General features: G+C 36.5%; 1 protein-coding gene across 3 annotated transcripts in view; it reads left to right on the forward strand.

Moving 5' to 3' along the window:
• The window catches only part of LOC109078201 (chemokine-like protein TAFA-5), a 43,543-nt gene extending 22,222 nt beyond the window's left edge, over positions 1-21,321 (forward strand). For all 3 annotated transcript variants that reach the window (XM_042753141.1, XM_042753142.1, XM_042753143.1), the window contains 3 exons: positions 8,774-8,923; positions 18,385-18,512; positions 20,513-21,321. In XM_042753141.1, coding sequence (XP_042609075.1) covers positions 8,774-8,923; positions 18,385-18,512; positions 20,513-20,521 — 287 coding nt within the window. In that variant the 3' untranslated portion in view covers positions 20,522-21,321. The remainder of the gene's footprint in view (positions 1-8,773; positions 8,924-18,384; positions 18,513-20,512) is intronic.
• Positions 21,322-21,818: the final 497 nt, after the last annotated feature.

Raw genomic sequence — 21,818 nt, forward strand, 5'->3', positions numbered from 1 at the left:
AAAAACCCCATACAATGTAACCGCTAAGCATTTCAAACGAACAGTTGGCTACAAAGATTACCATTACTGTGGCCACCTGAACTCCCCAGCAGTTGCTAATTGATGGAAATAGCTTGAAAGAGGATGGATGCCAGACTAAAACCATGGAGTGATTAACAAAATGGAACACTGTGGATGCAGCAGGTCTGTGGAAGGCATGTGTGTCTTAAAGTGTTCTGTGAAAGTTTTAAGTATTCTAAATAAATTAGTTTAAAGCACTCCCCAGGAGTCCGTACAAGCAGACGTCTTGCAGTCACACTTTGCAGGGGCTTTTTGGTATGATTGGACTCTGGAAGCAACGATTTTGGCTGCCTGCTGAGCTCAGAGGCCAGCCACACTGACCTGGCATCAGGTCCAATCTCAGTCTGACTGTCATTACTGACTCTAAAGGAGACCCTCGTCCCCCGCCCACCCTCCCTCTGACTACTGCGCCAATCTAGACAAGGATAATAGGTGTATAGGGTGACAGGAAGGGATATAAACTGCCCAAAATAAAGTATCCTAAGCTCTTAAGCAGGTTATTGGCAGCTGATATTATGATAATAGCAACTGGCTGAATTGTAGGACATGTCATAAAAAATTTTGACCTAAAAGATATATGATACAGGATGTAAAGTCCACAATTTCAGGTTGCAATAATTCTGTCTACTCAATATAAAAGCTGTACTCAGTATTTTTATGGGCTTGCCATAGTCTCTAACGGTAGGAAAACGATGCCAAAGAACTAGCGTTGAGGGAAGCCGACTGTGGCGTTGCCTCATATCGCTTGCGTTGGGGCAAAAAAAGTTGCACTAAAACCCAAGCTGTCCTTAGGGGGGTGCAACTGGTGTAGGTGCACCAAGCCCTGCGCTTGAGGGGCCCCACAACAAATGGACCCACACCACCAGGTGGCAGTAGTCTGTAGTCCGCATTCAAACAGGGAAACCGAAGGAGCTGTTAGCAGAACTTCCTTTTATTATTGCTTACACCAGTTGAAAGAAAGAAACAGATATCTTTACTCTGTCATTGGTTTGCTTTCATCAGTTCTGTTTATTTTTCACTAAGCTGAATAGCCAATCAGAGTTCTCTTTCTCATCGCTGAGCTATGCCACCGATTCAACATGTAGAATGGACTGACAAACAGCTGACGATGTCCAACTAGTTTGGAACACACCGAAAAAACTAAAGCCAACCAACGCTCAAAAGCCACCCGACCCAATATTATAAATGAACATTTGTTGTAGCTTTCTCTTCTCTCTAAATTCAAAACCTGAATTTTTGCCAAAGATTTATTGATACAATGAACTTGGATTGTATTTGCATTGTATAAATTTGTTGTGATTTTATTTTTTTTTACTAGTAAACAGTCATGAGGTCTCTGTAACAATTCTACTTTGTGTTGTCTCATTTCTGACCTTACTGTTTTTTGTCTTGAATTTGACTTCAAGTGGTATTTCTTTTTTATGGTCTTGTTTATTATAGTCTCTAAGGAGACAACAGACAAGTCAACAGAGACTTGAATTCACCATTTTAAATGTACATTTGAAGAGTTCAGATGCAAAAGCCTCCAAGAGTCATTTTAAATTTTCTTCTAAAATGAGCATTTTTATCAGGCACCTATGTGTAGGTATAGTAATTACACTTTAATGGCAATAAATAGGTTATTTCAATGCCATTCAAGTGAAGTAACTGAACGTAAACATATAGGAGCCTGAGAAAAACGGTACTTGGAGGCTTTTGCATCTGAACTCTTCATTTACACATTTGTCAGACACTTTTATTTCAAAGCGACTGACATTGCATTCAAGGTATTGTTTTTTACTTTTTGCATTTCCTAGGAATGAAAGACTTGCCCATTGCTATGCCATGTAGTTATATGAATAGTTTGAATAAAATAATGGAAATCAAAAGAAATGATAAATATTTTACATTTATTTCATAAACTGCAGTTATTTTATAAAATAAAAATACATGAGTTTAGCTTATTTTATAAATAAATAAATGGAGGTTTGCTGTAGCTTGTTTTCATCCCTCTCAATTCACAACATGAACTTGCATTACATTATATAAACTTACTGTATCTGTAAAGTTACTGTACTCATCAGACCTTTCTGTTTTTTGTCTTGAATTGGACTTCCTGGATTCCTGGGCCAATCTTCAACTCTGTGTTTAATACCTAATTATTCTGCAATACTCTAATTGTCTTCTTACAACTGTCTTATCGGCCTCCGAACATGACATTATTCATATTTGTCATTTGTCACCGGTGCTGTTTCTTAATGAAAACATCTAACAGTCAAATGAGGCCAACTGACTCGCATTGCAAGGCAATAAGCGCGGCATAAAGCTTTCGGTTATAGAATTGAACTGAACGATCTTGGCATGAAAATGAAGGCTGATAGCGTCGTGCGGCGCTGGTGGAGTCCAGCATTGGTCCCCTGATGATAGACTCCCTTTTCACTCCATCACTTTTCTGACAGCCTGTAAAGGATAGCTTTTGAATTTCAGATCAGCACAGCCAGCAAGTCTCCATCTCCGAGATGCATGGTTGGCAGCTCTTTCATCCTTAAAACGCATGCACTGGAGTATACAGGAGATCCTGGGGAGAGCGCTCGAAGAGGTTGGAGATGAATCAGACATTTTGCTGTCAGCGGGGCTATTTAAACAGACAGGGAGGGCGTATCATCTATCACAAGTTGCGCCGCTTAACACATCTAAGCTGCAGCACTTAGAGGCGTTTTAGAACAATGCGAGAAAATCTGAAGCTTATCGGAGCGTTTTGGCCCCATGACCATTAGCAAAGTGTCGACTTGTATTCTTGCAGTGTTAACGATGTCATAATGCCTCGTCCTGGGGTGAACCTGCTTATTAATACCGTCATCTCACATTGTGTGTTTTCCTCTGAATTAGCCCAATGTTCTAACACTATAACGATTGTTTACTCTGACTCATGGGATGCAGAGGAGAAAAAAGGGCAGTGGAGGAAAGGTGGCGGGAAACAGCAGAGAAGGCGGCGTCGGGTTTGTCATAAAGCCACGACAGGGAAGAATGAATGAGTGAGAGATTAAAGGAGGGGCGCTCACAGTCTGCATTCAGTCACTGCAGAGCCAGGCTTTGCTCTTGGCATGCTGATTAGCCTCCATGAATGGCTCTATGGACTCTCTCTCCGGCGTCTATCAGAGCCCAGTCATTACGGCCTATTTGGGCCTGAAGTTGGAGATGAATGGTGAAGCTTTTTCCTCCAGCTTTGGAGTGAGGCTCACCTCCAGGGCGCCACGGAGAAACGGAGAGAAGGGCTGGGTGTTGTCAAACACAACAGGACGAGAAAATAAAGATTTTTTAGAAAGGGGGAAAAGCTGGGCACTTGTTTGGTCCAACAGTTTTGCATGCCATTTGTTTTAAGTTGCCACATTTGCAGTTTTATATTAATCAGAGATGATTATTAGAAGATTTTTAACACAAATGTAGCATTTCATTCTTTTGTTTGCAATGCTTTTGCAAAAGATGGTATTACTCTAAGTATTCACTTACCACCTAAAATTGCAAATTAGGAAAAATAAACAAGAAATATAAAAATGTATTTTTAAAAGAATAAGTACTTGACAGAAGAAAGAAGTCAATTTGAATAGAGGGCTATTAAAAAAAATTGAAATTATTTTTTATAAGGATTCACAATTGTGTCACCACCATTAGATTTACATAAAACATAAACAGACAAATAACTGGGGCTAATTATTATAATTTTTAATTTTAAAGAAATTAATATTTTAATTTAGCAAGAATGCATTAAATCAGATTTCTATTTCAAATAAATACTCTTCTTTCATCAAATAATCAACTTTTTTCAATAATAATAAATAAGAAATGTTGATTTAGCAGCAAATAATTTCTTTTTTCAGTTAACTGTTATATTTTACTTTTTAAATACAAATTATAACAAAACTGTGTGATTTTTAGATCATTTCCCTTATTTGTAGCTGGCAAAAAAATAAAAAATATGAGTGCATTTAATAAATGCATGATGCAAAATATGGTTATTTTGTCATCATTTCTCTCAGACTGTGGTGACAATTCAATAGTAGAAAATCATTTTGAAACTTTTGTTTCTGTATTCGCAATTCATTCTTAATTGTAGATGAAAGTAAGATTTGCAAACTGAGTACACATGACTTTTTTATCTGATGGCCTGACACTTTAAGTTACAGCGAGCAAGAAACATATTTTGTGAGAAAATGGAAGCAGCAACAAACCCAAAATGATTCCTCTGTACATAAACGTTTATTTTTCACATCCGTAGCGCGTTTTGTCCCACGTCTGCAGAATCAGAGAGTTTATTTTGAAGAATACATTATTCAATTCAGAGCAACTTTGATAATGAGGAGTTTCCACCCACATCGCCGCTCTCATTTCCTGCCAGTCGAGCTCGCATGATATTCTGTGATGATGTAATGCTGAAGTGTCTGCCCTGTCATATCAACGATTCCACTTTATCCAGCGCCTCAGTTTCATTCGAAGTCTTTGAAGAGAGAAAGAGCCAACGTACAGCTATTAGAGCAGACACCAGAGCAATGCCTTCTGATTCTTGTAACTCAGAGGAATGCTGATATTTGATTTTGCGGAGAGAGAGAGAGAAAGAGCAGGAGAGAGAGAAATGATATCTGGAGAAGAGGAAAACAGATCGAGAGGGGGGAAAAAAATCAAATCACCTCTTGAAAATGTTCCAATAATCACTGAAGCGCTCCAGCAACTGAGTTGGTCAGAAATAGATTGAATTGAAAGTTCTCTTGGTATTTTATGATGGGAGTTGCTAGCAACAAGGGTCGTCTGGAGAACTTTCCTTCAGATTTTTTTGTGTTTATTTTGACAAACTCACAATATTTCCGTCTCCGTTTCAAACGTCGCCTGAAATATTGAGTGTAATAAAAGGTGATGGGCTTGCTTCGCATCCTGATGAATCAGTGATGGGCTGAGAGCAAGGACTCCATGTGATTTTGAAAGTTATGGCTTCTTTTCTCTAGCCGCCTGGGGCAAACAGATTTGCAGCTATGCTCATAAATGTAAAAAAGCTGTATTTTTTTATTTATGTATAAAAAACCATGTATATGCAAACCAAACCAATCTAGCCTGGATGTGCTTTTACATTCAGTACCTTCTGCACTGATGCTGTATCTGGCGGTGGAAGCGCCATCCATCATCGTTTGTGTCGGAGCTCATGCATGTTTGGTCAGATGAACCATTTCACACACTGTAGATCAAACTTGAGCTGGATACATACACAGACATACAGGTAATTTTACATGTCAATAACTCCAGCGGCTGTTGTATCAAACCGAGAAGATGCTATAATCCATCATGTGCTACAGACAAACACCTTCATATGTCATTCACAGCTACACTCGATCACAGTGGCTCACAGACTACATACTGCTAATGATTGCAATAGTCAGATGCAGTTCTCTGATTGGACGCTTTCTTCAGTAGTGAACGTAATTGTCTCTATTTGTAGCGTAGATGGGGTTTAAAGCGGCCATATCACAAGGAATCAAAATGTCTTTGATCTTCTGAGATAAAACTGCTTGAAGTACTATGAAACATACTGTTACTTGGAGAACTCAAAATAAATTGAATTGAGTTATTTTATTTTATTACTGGGTGTGGATTACAATGTTATGCACCTTAGTTTACTTTTAACAATATCCTTGATCATATCAGAGTGATTGTATCTGTTTATGTGGCATACTTTATTTTGAACTGTAACTCAGACCTCCCCAGTCAGTAGTTATTTTATTTTATTTCATTATTTGCATTTTATTACTGGCTGTGGAGTTTACTTTTAATAATATCTATGATCTTTTTAGATTGATTTTAGTGTCTGTTGTGCATCTGTCACAATATAATTCACCCTGTCATTAAAGTAGTTAAACACAATTCTTTATTAATACTTAGGTTTCGCGAATCAAGTCCATGCTTTATCTGTCAGCTATAAAAAATCAAAAGGTGAGAAAACTTAAGAGTTTAAGGCAACCAGCACTAGGAGTTTTTTGAGTTTTCTTAACTTGTTTTTGTAGAAGATTTTTGACTTTTTGTTGTATAAACTGAAAACAAGAAGTTGAAAAAAAAAATCTCCAAAGGTTTTATCAACTTTTGATTTTTTTTTTTTACAGTGTACAGAAACAGTGAAAAAACAGACCATTCAATTATAAGGACCAGAGAGAGGAGTAGAAATGGAAGTGAAAAGCTAAATTCTGGTGGTTTCTGGTGACCTCAAGATGAATGAATGAATGAATACATTAATTAATTAAAAATAAACATATTATATTATTTACTTTATTCATTGTTTTGTTATTATTGATTATTTTTATTATTAACATTTTTAAATAATAATTTTTTGCATTATTATTATTTTCTAATCTATTTTTACTCTCTTATTGCTGTATGTATATATATATATATATATATGTATATATATATATATATATATATATATATATATATATATATATTATATATATATATATATAATATATGTGTGTTTGTGTGTGTGTTTATATTTTATTGTACATTAATAATAATAATAATATAAAGTCATATTTTTATTTAAGGGTCGAAATGATGTGAAATTGCTTACTGGATATATGGTAATAACAAAACTGATGATCAGTTAGATTCCTGAAAGAGATAGCTTGTGCATTGACATGCACACTCTTTATGATCAGTGGTAGTGGTTAGATTAATACGTTTTTGTCTTGCAGGTAATAACATGACCAGTTGTGACTGACTGCCTGTTGAAAGCTTGGCAATGGATAACCTAATTATATACATAAGCATTTCTTTGTAAGGGGGTTGGGGGTGTTGAGGCGTCCTGGCGCTGGATTAATCATCATCTAACATAAGCACTCTCTCAAGAGGTTGTACCCTGCTTATCTGTCTGGGTTTGTGGATCTGCAGCCCACCCTGATTCATCAAGCTTTTTCCGCTGACAGGTCACCGCTAGGACATGATTCACCGTCACAGGTCCATATCCAGCATATTGCACTGGCTTGATGAGAGCGTGTATATAGATCCTGTTTATGCAGGTGCATGATAATAGAGGAACATTGAACAATGGCTGCAGTGTGCAGCTTCAGCAGAACTTGGTCCCCATCAGTCTGCTAACAAGGGTGATGCCTCAGTCTACAATATTAGTAGGGAAACTAACAGCTCAGCACCATAAAAATCCATTTATTCTGTCAAAGCTGTGGGCTAGTTACAAAAACAGTGCACTGCGGTGCTCATATGGGAGACGCAGGGTCAAATCTGTCGTGCGATATGTTCCGATTCTTTTTTCTTTACTTTTTTGCTTATTTTCCATCTTTCTGATTTTCATAAAATGGTTAATAATACATATTAATCAGTTTGAGGACTCACTTCTGACATATGTATAGTAGAACACTGTCACTGCTATCAAAGGTTCTCTGCTCATTAAAAGCAAAAATAAAATGGCTTATATATGCACCTTTAAACTTAACCACATCGCTCATCCCACATTCCTCATCCCTACTCATCTCTCACCATTTCTGCTACAATTATGCTATCAAATCATGCACCATGCTATTACCTTTCTTAGCAATCAGACATTATTTTCACCTGCCAGAAGATAAATCGAGCAAAAGAAAAAAATCCATATCTTACACTGAAGAAGGAACCTGAATTGGGCTGCACAATTTGGGGAAAAATTGAATTGAGATTTTTCTGATAAACTATGGGATTGCAATTAAAATTGCTGTTTTGCAAAATGCAAAAATTATATATTGTGTTGTACGTATTGCTATCATATATTAATTACATATAAAATTTGAATCACTATAATACTAGTATTACCATTACTAATTATTACTATTAATAAACTACAATATAATAAAAATAATAACCTTAATTGAACAATAAGAAATATTACTAATTATAATATATTTTTAATATTTCATTGTAAAAAAAAAAGAGTATAAATACAATTATTTTACAGTACAACTGTAAATATTAAAATACTAATATTCCTCTATTTTTGTAAATAGCTGTTTATAAGGGCTTATTACATAGAATGATGGGGAGATGTTTGGTGTATGTTGTAAAAGGGGCCATTCATCCAAAATGAACATTCTGTCATCATTTATTCACCCTCCAGTCATTCTAAACCTATATGTACCTCACTTTATTCTGCTTAACACTCACACACACACACACACACACACACACACACACACACAAAAAGATATTTTAAAGAATGTGGTCCCTATTGACTTCCATTGTATTTTTTCATGACATAATTTTCAGTTTTGGTTGGTTTAAGCAGAGCAGAGAAGAGTCTGTGTAACGCATTTACATGTACTGTGAAATGAGCCGATTTGAGACACTGAAAACACCAGATCATAAGCCGCTTGTCTGTAAATAGAAACAGTGCTGCACTTCACTCGGAAACATGCAGTGTGTACATTTAGCTAAATAAATCGCAGCCTTATTTTGATTAATCATACAGCCCTAGACTTGGCACACATTACTGACTTGGGCCAGCAACCACCCATAAAACCTTCACGACCACTTAGAAACATGCTAAAATCCACTCAGAACATGTAAGCAACAGCCTGGCAACCAGCCACATCATTCTAGTGCTGTAGCAGGGAATTTGGCACAATTCACATTTTCTTAAAGATTTGATTGTCATCCAGGTGGTTTTGAAAGCCCAGCTGACATTTCTTTAAACTCTTTGTCCTTCATTCAGGTCAGCTGGTGGCGGGTACATGTGAAATCGTGACTCTGGACAGGGACAGCACTCAGCCAAGGAGGACCATCGCCCGGCAGACGGCCAGGTGTGCCTGCAGGAAGGGCCAGATTGCTGGCACTACCAGAGCCAGTCCAGCATGTGTGGATGGTAAGAATGAGGAGGGGCTGAGGTGGGACTCATCCAGGCTTTGGTGCCACTGCCTCTAAGCACACCAGAGCATCCATAGCTGGGGCTTTCAGATTCCAGTCTGATCCGTGAGATTACGCTGCTCAGTGAGTGTGGCTGAAGTGTCACTCACAGGATTTGGAATGTTGCTAGAGGTTCCATCAGTGCCTGAGGTCACGTGTGCGGAATGTGTTACGAGGTGACGGACGCTGGGGAAATTTAGAGTTGGTGAGATTAGCTCCAAGCTGCCGTGTGTTATTTAAATAGCAAACTTCTGTAAACACAAATGACTAGTGAATCTAGACTACAGGTTGCCATATGAACAAACTTGAGTTTCTGAAATCTTTAAATATGCAAAGCTGCATTTCTAGTCCAATATGACTGAAAGAGTTGCAGTTCAGTAAGCGAATCAGATGTTCATTCAGTGAATCCGATGTTAATGAGTTCATTAGATCAAGGACTCATTAGACTAATTCAAACTAGCAAGTCTTTTTGAGCGAGTCAATAAAAAGAACTGGCTCACTGGAGTAATTTGTTCATGAATCAGACTGTGTACATTGTTTTTGTTATGTAAGCATCAATCTTCTGCAAAGTGAATCTCACCTAACGGGTGTAAAAAGCTTCTAAAATTTTTAAATACACAAAGCTTAATTAAGAGTCAAACATGACTGAAAGACTTGTGGTTTATTAAATGAGAAAATAAATTATTACATTTATCAGACTGATTCAAACTAATAAATCTTTTTAAATGATTCAAAGGTACTGACTCATTATTCATGAATCAGACTCTGATAGTTTGAAGAACTGGCTCTTTAGAGTCACTTGTTCATGAATAAACTATTTAAGTTTTTTCTGTATATTTGTTTTTGTCATTTAAATACCAAACTTTTGCAAACACAAAGGACAAATTGTGTTTAAATGGGCTATTTAAAGATTTACGAAACTAAACTTAAACATGCACAGCTTCATTTTGAAAAAAAATGACTGACATGACTTAGTAAGTGTATCAGATGTTATTTCAGTGAATCAGATGTTTATACGGGCTTTGACAGATTTAGTGAGTTAATTAAGTGAAGGATTCGTCAGACAGACTCAACCAAAAAGTCTTTTTGAGCAATTCATTAAAAGAACTGGTTTGTTAGAGTCATTTGTTCATGCTAATTTCACTGTACCTTTGTTTTTGAATACAGCTGTGAAGTGAACATAATGGAAATACATAATACAGAGTCTTTTATCTCATTACTTGCTTTTCAGCTTGCTTTAGTATTGTATCTGAGAAGCAAATGAGAGCTTTTTGCAATTATATTTGCCATTTACAGTGTTCCCTTTTTCTTCAATTTAGTTTTAATCTTGTGTGGACTGGTTTTCAGTGTGGCCTGCACTTATCTTCATGTGGTCATATGTCTTCTTGCCTTCAGTTGTTGCTATGACACCCGAGTAATTTCAAGACATATTTCATAAGGTAGGAGTTTCTTCATGGCCAGATGAAAGTAGGTGTTCTTGAGTAATTGCTTTTGAAAGACACAGTCCTCCGTGTTTCTACGACCTTACATCACCTGTAGTGGGCTACACCACATGCCAATCAGTAATCCTGGCTCAAGAAATGTCGTAAAAAAGCACAGAATCCAGTAAACAATAAAGATTACAAACATAAAACGAGCAAAAACAGTAAAATCATCTCATGGCTCACAAACCAAATTGACAATAAGAATCAGTTACTCTACTTTGGCATTTTCTAACAAGATAGCCGGATATAATTTCTCTATCGGTGCATGCAGAGGTCTTGAGGCTTTGGCCTTTCAAAAATGCAGTTATTTCATAACAACCAATGGATTCTGCTCTTCAGATATAATTTTACGGCTTAGAAAGAAAATCTCAGTGTATCCAATTGACTATTTACCCCTGCATGCGAAGACGATCTTTTCTTGAACTCCTCAGCTCCCTCAGTTTTTCCTCAGTCTTGTTTGTTGTTTAACTATTTACCCCACTCGCTTTTAATTTTGTGTAATTTGCTACTCTGAGTGTCTGAGGCTATTAAAGAAATATTGATTTCTTCAGTTGTTTTGTTTCTTTGGATAAAAAGCTTCTGCCAAATATAGCCTGATCTCTTCAAATGAGGCAACGCTGCTGTTTTATCTTGTTCTGTGCCCTGTGGCTTTATCTGATAAAAGGCAGGTAATCAGACAGGTTTTGATACTGAGAAAGAATAGCCGCACGTCTGCCATTATGTATTAAGTACTAAGACTGCCAGGCTTTAGTCTCACGACAGCAGGACTGAGGAAACATGCCCTGCTGATGGAAGGTGAGCAGACTTTTGTGTTTAGCACATTGAAGACCATGCAGTAAAACAAGATCACACTGTAGATCACATGTGGCTCAATGACAAATAAGAGTTTCTGTGGTGAAAAGAGAAAAATCTAAAACTAAAAATCTAGTGTAAAATATATAAAATTTCAAGTTCATGTTTCAAAATTTCATGGCATTTTTAAAAGTAGTAATTAAACTTTAATCGAAAATGTAATGTGGTGCAACACTTCCAAAAATGTTAAATAAATCTGATTAATTGTTATTTCAAAAAAGTGTAAAAAATAAAAGTACCTTTTACAAATATTATGAATTAATATGAATTATTAACGAATTAATCTGAAATAAAATATTAGTTTGTGGGGATTTATGACATTTTACATACTGAAGTAACCGGTCATTGTTATAAAAAGGTCAAATAACTGTATATTAAGAGTTATATATATTAAGAGTATATATATATATATATTACACATACAGTACAGAAATGTATATTTTTACTTGTCAAAATTTCAAATAAATACTGTTCTTTTAAGCAGCACAACTGTTTTTAACAATGATAATAATAATAAATGTTTCCTGAGCAGCAAATCACCATATTATAATTTATTATTCTAATTATTATTAGAATTAGATTTCTGAAGGATCATGTGACAGTGAAGTCTAGGGTAATGGCTGCTGAAAATTCAGCTTTGCCATCACTGAAATAAATTAGATTTTCAAATCTATTCAAATAGAAAACAGATATTTTAAATTGTAATCATATTTCACAATATTAAATTTTTTACACTAAAATTATAAAAAAAAATATACAAAAAAATATATTAAAAAAAAAAAAACACAACATTTGAGAGTAATAATAATTCTAATAAAAACCTTTTTTTTTTTTTTTAATTCTCACCAAGCCCAAACTTTTAAACAGTAATATATAGTCGAAACCTGGATGAGTAGCACTTAAGTGTATCGTGGTGTTTAACATAAAATGAAATGCTCACACACAGACTGAAAAATGGAAAACACATTCTTTGGCATGAAACCAGGCTGAAATTATGTATAATTCATGTTAGAGTATAATTACATTTTCACTTGTACAAGTACAGTGACAGTTCAGTTCTAACTGCAAAACCGCCTGCATGTAAAACGAATAACAAGAAAAGCAGAGCTGAAAACACATTTGCTCTTTGGAATCTCTTAAGACGTCTTGGGCAATGACATCGACATGGCAATTAGAATGAATTTATCATCAAACCAACAGGAAATTAAACCGTCATGAAGTTTTCATGTAGAACAGAATCAAAGTGGCCTGGAAAGATCTGACATCAATATCGCATCAGACAGAAAAAGCTAAACGAGAGGCGGCTGCGGCATGTTGGGACACAGAGGGACTGCGGATTCTGCCTGGAAGCGGGTGGGAAGTGACAGCAACAGAACCCAATTCCCTCAGCTGGTGGTAGCGGGGAGGTGAGAGCCGACAGCTGGAATATGCCCTGGAAACTATGCAGAAAGTCAAAGGAAGGAGAGCATTTTAACAATTAGACAAGGTGATTGTCGGCCAGGTGTCAGGATAATCAAGTCTCGCTCACCGAGCACCTGCATTAATTCCATATCTTTGACTCTGCAATCGAATTCGGAATGTCAGCCCAAGGATTAGAAATGTTTCCCTAGTCACACAGCCTAGATGGATGTGATAGGTCAGGGCTGACCTCAGGCAGCCAATTCAAAAGCATCTGCCTCATATCGCGGGTGTCTATGCGGCAGCATTACAAATGGGATACCGGCTCCCCAAAACATTCGGGAGTGACTCGAGAAGTTCTGCGCCATCAATCAAGACACCAAAGTCAAGATGGAACTGGCTTCATATGGGGATTATATCACGTCGGGGACACCAAAAGCTACAACTGCCATGTTCATGTTTTTTAGATTTAATACAGGTTGCAGTTGCTGAGATGGCTCTATATTATTGTAAGGACAGATAAGGACACAAAATATACTGTTATTTGGCTCACCCACTAAATAAATACAGAGACTTGACATAAGCGGTCCCACTAGAAACTAATTATATAATGCATCCTCTGTGTTTCCACAATGCTCTAAAAATTTGCATGCCCCGTGATGAAGTGTGTGCAGGTGTGCCCATGATAACACAGATTACACAGACTCTCCGCCTTGACTCCTCATATATTATTTTACACAAATATCCTCTCACAAAGATACCTTCATTTTGTTTTCTAGAATCAATTACGGTGGTGAGGACAATCAGTGTACACATATTTGAGCATTTGGTGATTAATCCAAGTGTATTATTCGGTTTCAGGGGTGCTATCAAAGCAAGTTTTGGGGTGGTGTAATGAAATGTTTTATACAAAATAGAGATACAGTGTATATTTCAAAAGATACATAATTATATTTTACTGTATTATATTTTACTATACCATTCAGCATTTCTTATTGTCATTTATTTTAACTGAAATAAAAACTACTTAGGCATTTTTAGAAAATGACAAAAATTGAATCTTTAAAACATTAAAAGGTTACATTATTAATAAATATTAAAAATATTAGATTATAGTAATAACTTGTGGTTCAGATGTTTATTAAGTAACCGATAAGACTGATTGATTAGAGTTCATTTAAAAAAGGATTCATTAGACTCATTCAAACCAGAGAGTTTGTGATTATTTTTAACAGATCCATTCATTCAGATTCATTCAGATTAGATTTTTCTTCATTAAGATTCATTCAGACTGATTCAAACCAACAACTTGTGACTGATTCATTAAAAGACCTGGTTTATAAGACTTGTTCATTTGTGAATCCAACCACACTGATCATAATTTATCTTTGTTTCTCAGTGGAATATGTGCAATAGAAAAATCAGCAGCTTTGTGAAAAGCTGCACAGGCAATACTAGTGTAATGGCATTGTGAGAACGATGGATACAAAACAATAGATAGAAAATATTCATTGATATTCACATCCAATTCATTAGCTGTCCAGTTTATTACATCATGAATTCCCCTCACTGATTTCATCACAGTGGGGGGCTTAACATTGAGAACAGAAGGGGCTTGGCTTAGAAACTGTTTGAAATGTAAGCTCATGAATTCATTATAAACAACAACATGTGTTACTTGTAAATTATGGGCATTTCCTGTGTAAGCAGCACTGATCTGAATACTAGTGTGTGCCATTACTGTGAATGTTAAACATACAGGATTCTCAAGCTGTGTCCGCTGTAAAAATGTATGGACAGATGTTTGATGTTCTCGTCGGTGCCAAACATTTGAGTAATCGCAGTCCGCTGCAATGAGCAGCCCATCTCATTTATTGTCCCGATAAATCTTGAGTCCGGCCTCTGCATCGGTCATCAGTCACAGCTAAAGTCTTAACTGGGGCAGGAATGACAGGGCCTTGAGGACTGGAACTACCTTTCCTCAGAACATTATGAAGAACCCATTATTAAAATCAAATTTAGGTTTAAAAAATAATCCAGAAATTCACCATTACAGTGCTTGTATGTAGGCAAGATATCTAATATTTGCAACAAAATAAGAAACATTTTGTTGTTTTTAACGTGCTTTTTATTTGTCCATTAAAAATAAATTGAAAATTCTGTCATTATTTACTCACACTCGTGTTGTTCCAAACCTGCATGAATTTCTTCAGTTGAACACAAAAGAAGGTATTTTGAAGAATGTTAGTAACCAAACAACTGACGGTAGCCATTGACTTCCCTGTTTATGGAACTATGAAGAAAATACTGTGGAAGTCAATGGCTACCAGCAGCTGTTTGGTTACTAACATTCTTCAAAATATCTGTTGTGCTCAACAGAAGAAAAAAACGTGTACAGGTTTCGAACAAGTAGAGAGTGAGTAAACAATGACATTTTTTTTTATTTTTTAGTGAACTATCCCTTTAAGATGTAAAGACAATATTACATGTTTAATTAATTTCCATGAACTGTCCATTTCAACAAATTAACTTATCTTTGATTCAAATGATTCATTTGTCATCACAGTAGCATTGTAAAATTTCAGTTTGTTTCTTAAATATTTCAATTGTAATTTTACTGCATTGTGATTGGCCTTTTTTCTTAAATCTATTTGCATACTGATTTGTGATTTTTCCTTGCGTCGATTTTAAAGCAGTGAAGAGTGACTTTTCAGCTTTTCCAGCTCTGATATTTCCTTCAGAAAATGCAATTTGTGCATTGGATAATTTTGATTAATGATAAAATATTTGTAAATTGCAGAGCCACAGCTGAAAGGCATACTGAATATTTTACGTATACAAAAATAATTAGAGAGAAATCATTTTGGGTGTGATAATGGAGGTATCCAGTGATCTGTCACAATTTAGATGCCATCTGTAGCCGCAAATGCATGAATAGTTAGCAAGAAAATCTTCTCACAAGAATTGATTGCAGGGATTATTTTGATATTTATTTTGCCTTTTTCTAATTTCAAACTGCCAACGTGTGAATACTCCAAATATACAGATTATAATTCAACAGATTTGATTCCCAGCATCTAGCAATAAGAGGAATTTGCAATGCACATCTGAGTTAAGTAAGATGTTTTCTTTCAGAATCAGGTACACAAAATCTTTATCTGGACAATGTCACATTTTGGTCTCAGTAAGCAACTTCCATATTACTTTTGTGCCCCTTTGACCAGAAACTCCAAGTTCAGAGAGTTCTTTGATGTATTGATTTAGAGGCACTTTGTGCACTCTGTCATAGTCTGTTTGGCATCCGTGGAGTGACCGTCTCAATGCTCAATAGCAGGAGACGAGGGACAGCTCATTAGAGACAGAGTCTGAGAGCTTACTGTGTTGTGCTGACAGGACTCTCTTCGGCTGTTGTTTGTGGATTTGTTGACTTTACTTCTTTAAAGTTAAAATGTTGATGATCTGTCATGTGTCATGCATCACTGGAGGCCGGAGTGATCCGACGTGTTGCCCGAGACAGGCAGAGAATGAGTTAGAGGTGGGATCTGGGGGGGGTTTGGAATAGCTGAGTATTTTACTGTGAAATAAAGGGTTTTTGGGGCATCATTATTACAGTATGTCAACTTGACAAATCCCTAATGCAAGACCAGACATTTATAAAATGTAACAGCTCCTAGAGCTTTCCAGCTTTTCATGTCCTTCAGTCTGACTCGGGATGCTGTAACATTGCTTTCTGATCTGACTTGCGCTTTTCCCATAGAGCATTATCAAAAATCACATAGACCTTCAATGAAAATCTTGGAATGTAATTCAGTCTATTTGTTTATACCTCCATCCATCTAATTACTCATCTGTCTATCTATTTATCTGCCTTTATATTCACATCTTTCCATCTATCCATATGCACACTTATCCATCTACAGTACACTATCTATCTATCTATCTATCTATCTATCTATCTATCTATCTATCTATCTATCTATCTATCTATCTATCTATCTATCTGTCTGTCTGTCTGTCTGTCTGTCTGTCTGTCTGTCTGTCTGTCTTTCTGTCTGTCTGTCTGTCTGTCTGTCTGTCTATCTATCTGTCTGTCTGTCTGTCTGTCTGTCTATCTATCTATCTAGTGTCTGTCTGTCTGTCTGTCTGTCTATCTATCTGTCTGTTTATCTGTCTAACCATTATACTCATCCATCCATCTATCCATCTATCTATCTATCTATCTATCTATCTATCTATCTATCCATCTATCTATCTATCTATCTATCTATCTATCTATCTATCTATCTATCTATCTATCTATCTATCTATCTATCTATCTATCTATCTATCTATCCATCTGTGGCACATGAGGTAGACACAACCTTCTTTTCAAACTATTTTAAGCATGCAGGCAGTTCTTTGTCAAGACTATTTATTTGGCAGGGGGAACCAACTAAGCTTACCAACTAATATTTAAAAAAAATCAGAAAAACTACATATAAGACTAGTGTTCAATAGCATGCTAATCTTAAAACATAGATAAGAGCACCAATGGCTGCAACCTACGGTTTTGTGAATCATGCCTACAGAATGAAGATGTACCAAATTTGCATGAAAGGCTCTTTTATTTGTCCTTATGGCCCAGGGCATAACAGTGAATACTAATGCTGGAGATTAGTAGCGGAAGCTAGTCCCTAGAGTAGATGCTGTGAGGGAAACATTCACTACATAACAAACTACTTTGAGTTTGGAAGGCATCTCTACAACTATTTTTTACCTTTAAGAACGTGCCTTTTCCTTTGGTGAGAATGACATTTCACCTCCATTTGTACACTTTGTTAGCCTTCCTCCAAACGTACAAATGCTGCCACCCTGATATTTATGTGCTTTTGCTTTCCTGGGTTATATTTCACTCTGACTACCACACAAACTAACGCCTACTCTCTCTCTCTCTCTCTCCCTCCCCCCCCCCCCTCTCTCTCTCTCTCTCTCTCTCTCTCTCTCTCATTTTCTCTCAGTTTCCCTCCCTTTCTCCCTTCCTTTTTTTCCCTCTCTCTAAGGGCCAATTGGGGTGTCATGGTATGCAAATGAACATGTAAGGGTGCCCTAGTTATTATAAATAGACATTTATGTTTGATTAAGTGCAAAAACAATCTTACCTCAGGAAAAAAAATTCTCACTGTTGGACTTCAGCAATCTGTTTCAAAGAGAAAGTCTTAGGATATTAGGCCAAGTGCTGGAGCGCTTTTCTCTCATTGCTATTTGCCTTTGTTGCGTGAAATGTGCTGATTTTTACCATGTCTTGACTTCTTGAATTTTATGCATTTATGGGAATTCCTTTAAGACAAACTATGTTAGTCTATGTCATATGATGGTTTTATATTTATTAACTAAACTTAAACTTCATGACATTAATACATAATGCTAAATCATTTATTAGGTAAATTTCCTCTACTATGTGAAGTACTATTCAATTGCAATTCTTTTGCACATCAGGTGCACCAATGGAATCATCTTAAAACACAGTTCTAGTCAATCCAGTGTAAAAAATGACTACACTATGATAAGCCCCACTCTATGTTTAATTTCATATTAAATAGCATGTTTCACAAAGAAATATATGGTCTTGTGGAAGTGAAATAGGTTGGAAATGTAATTTCTTTTATTTAACTTCCTCTTCATATTCATTTTCCTCTTCTTTTAACAGTGAGCATTGTCAGGAGCAGACAATGGTGTGAGATGATGCCTTGTTTGGATGACGAAAGCTGTGACCTATTGGTAAACAGAACGGGCTGGACATGTGCACAGCCAGGAGGCCGAGTGAAAACAACCACAGTAAGTGTCACAAAACAAAACAACTCAGGACTTAGACCTGCTTGTCAAAAAGGCTGGTGTCATGAAAAATACCTCACTGGATCCCAGTAATAATAAACCTATAAGCCTGTCTTTGAAGAATAGTAAATATCACTGTATGTTTCACTTACAGAGAATATAGGTTTTTAAAATGTAATTAATAATAATAATAATAAAATAAATAAATAAATGCTTTTTAATTTTAATTTAATAAAACCAGAGATGTAATATCAAACAATGAAAGTGTATAGAATTTTTTATGATTATGTGTAGTATCTTGTAAGGTATCTGTAAAAAAGTAATATATTTAAAATACATTTATTTCATACTAAGTATAGTTCAAATCTATTAACATATTTAATGACATATCACTTAAGACTAAAATAATTATTATGTGAATAAGTTATAAAATTATTAATGCACATTTCTTAATATTATATATTAGATATTTAGGGTGTATTCACACCTGTCTTGTTTGGTTCACTTGAATAGAACTCAAGTTCGTTTCCCCTCTTGGTGCGGATCTTTTGGCCAGGTGTGAATACAGCAATCGCACTCGGGTGCGGACCAAACAACCGTACCGAGACCCAGCTGAGGAGGTGGTCTCGGTCCGCTTCCAAACAAACTCTGGTACCGTTCGTTTAAGGTGTGAACATGACCCGACCTCGATCTGACCCAATTGCAGAAATCACACACAGAAACAGACAGCTCGCGCATATAGTGCTGTTGTTTGCATTTCAGTGGCTTAAATCACTTGTTTTTAAACCGCAATGCATAAAAACGTGTTCAGATGATGAGTTTTCGTGACCATTGTGCACACCAACATGACACGAGTGCGCTAAATAGGCTAAAGCTTGCCGCAAAGCCCCAGCAAAAGTTAACATGAATGTGTTGGGGGGAAATAGTAAGGAGATATTTGTATTATTTATTAATAAACTAGTGTTTTCTGAGTCAGTTGATGATCCTGACTCGCCATCTCCTCATTGGACGCCCCTTCAGAGAGAAATGCATCTTTAGAGAGTTTTTGTTTTGTATTTGAATTATTTTGTTTTGTAGTCATTTAATGCTTTCTATAGATATATTCATCGTCAGTAAGGAAAATATTCGCTGAGTTTTGGTTCCTTTTTGTAAAGCGCTCATGCTCAAGACAAAGACGACAGAAAGCGCATCCTAGTTGTTTCCTTTATTTTACAAAAGTACAACATTTTGTTGATATTGTGAGTGCACACAAATAAAAGTAGACCCTTTACAGTTCCGAATGATGTATTATTTTTACCTTTATGAGCAAAAATGACGGCATATTTTAACTTGTTTCCACTGATGTCCTGAAGTGCACTTCAGCTTCCACTTTTGGCACAAACGATTGGATATGCGCCTAATAGTGTACATTTATATAGTTTAAACGTTTAAACTAACATTTTGATATGCTTTAAGTATTTTATATCTATAGAATTTATTTTCAGCAAGTCGTAATAACAACATTGTATAATATTGTCTCATATGATGCTCAGAAGTTTCTTCATATTGTGTTAGTAGCTGAATCAAATCAGAATAAAAATTGCACTACGAAAGCTCTCCATGATTAGCCTGTTTTTGCAATTGCTTAATCTTAATTTGTTTTTCAAAGATTAATCAAAGTCTTATGGGTTTGGAATGACATGAGAAATAAATCATGATAGGATTTTCATTTTTGGGTGAACTATCCTTTCAATTTATATACAATCAAAAAGCTATTAGCTACAGATTTCTTATTATACGGAATCAAATATCCCAAGAGGTTTCAGCCATTTGTATCACTGGCATTGAGAGGGCTTTTTCTTAAAATTTAAGAATACATCTCCCACCTGTCTTGAATATTTGTCTACAGTACATCCTTGGTTAGAGTCCAACCAGGGAAGGATCTGGGACAACACCAAAACCTCTCAGAATGCATAACGTATCATGTTATATGCCCTAACTACTGTGTTGTTAAATCCCACCAGGTATCCTGACGCCAGTGGGGGACAGTTTTCCCAAGAGAGGCGCGACATACGGAAGCACCTCGTCATTCTCAAAAGCTACAGTGGGGCGGGGGAGGGGAGCATTCATCATAGTCCTGTTAGCCCTGTCTGTCAGTCTCTCCATTAGTCCTTCAGTCTCATAAGATAAGGGGTGAGGACCTCTCATCATGGAGTTTACGTGGACCGTGAGGAACAGATCCTGTGCTGTCAATCAAAGCTGAAACGGCCAACGTTTTGTTTGCTGATGCCAAAACTGGCAATATCGGTTGGAGGATAGTTTGCGACTTGGATCTTGAAATGTATATGGATCTATCAAAATTTTACAGACCAAAGAAATACAGGCAAATTTCTGTGTGGAAGGATTTCCAATATGAACACGAATTCACACATCAGCTGCTTCAGCTTCCACAAACGCAAGCAAAAACACACATACCTGAGCTTTGTGAGGAGTTTTTCCAACCGAGCACACACAAAATGGACAACAAAGACGTTTGCGACTAAACTGTTGACTTTTCTTTGATTGTACGTCTGCTGCAATTGTTGTGATTTGGACTGAAATCTGTCAGGATTTGGAAACGTAGCGAACGTGGCAGTGGATTTGTCGAACCGAACATTATCTCCCTGACCTGAAGAGACTAGCGCAGATTTGCGTTTCGGGAGAGACCATCCTATGTATTTTCAAAGTCATAAAGTTATATATATATTTAACAGTTTTATATGATGTACCTTTGTAGCGAACCTTATTTAACACTGACAATGTGATCCTATTCATAAAGGGTGAATTCAAAACAGTCATGTTCTGGAAAGTTATTTATGCATTGCATTCTTTGCAAATGAACATAGAAAGAAAAATAGTGTACTTGTGTATTTGTGAATAAAATTTTGTTTTGTATCAACATTCGACAATATACACACACAAAGCAACTGTAACCCACCTTGACAAGGTTATATACGTCAGTTTACGGCTATGGGTCAAATGTGTTTTACCGCAGAGATTGTACACTGGCAAATTCATCTTATAAAAACTGTTTATGTGTCAGTCCTTCTGTGATGTCTGTCATATCGAGACGGTCACCCCATTAAGATAATGGCCCTTATGAGATAATGGCCCGCCGCCACAACGAGCGCCGTGTCCTGCGTGGTTTCTCTTAGACCATTACTCTGCCCTTGTTGGCCCCTCTCCTCCTCTCTCAGCGCCGAGCCTGTGGAGGAATGCTGCTGTCAGCCAGGCTTCAAGCTTCATTTAACATCACTAACAGCCTGCATTACACACGGCGTCTCTCAGCTA

This window comes from Cyprinus carpio, chromosome B25, assembly GCF_018340385.1.
Source record: "Cyprinus carpio isolate SPL01 chromosome B25, ASM1834038v1, whole genome shotgun sequence".
Taxonomy (NCBI): Eukaryota; Metazoa; Chordata; class Actinopteri; order Cypriniformes; family Cyprinidae; genus Cyprinus; species Cyprinus carpio.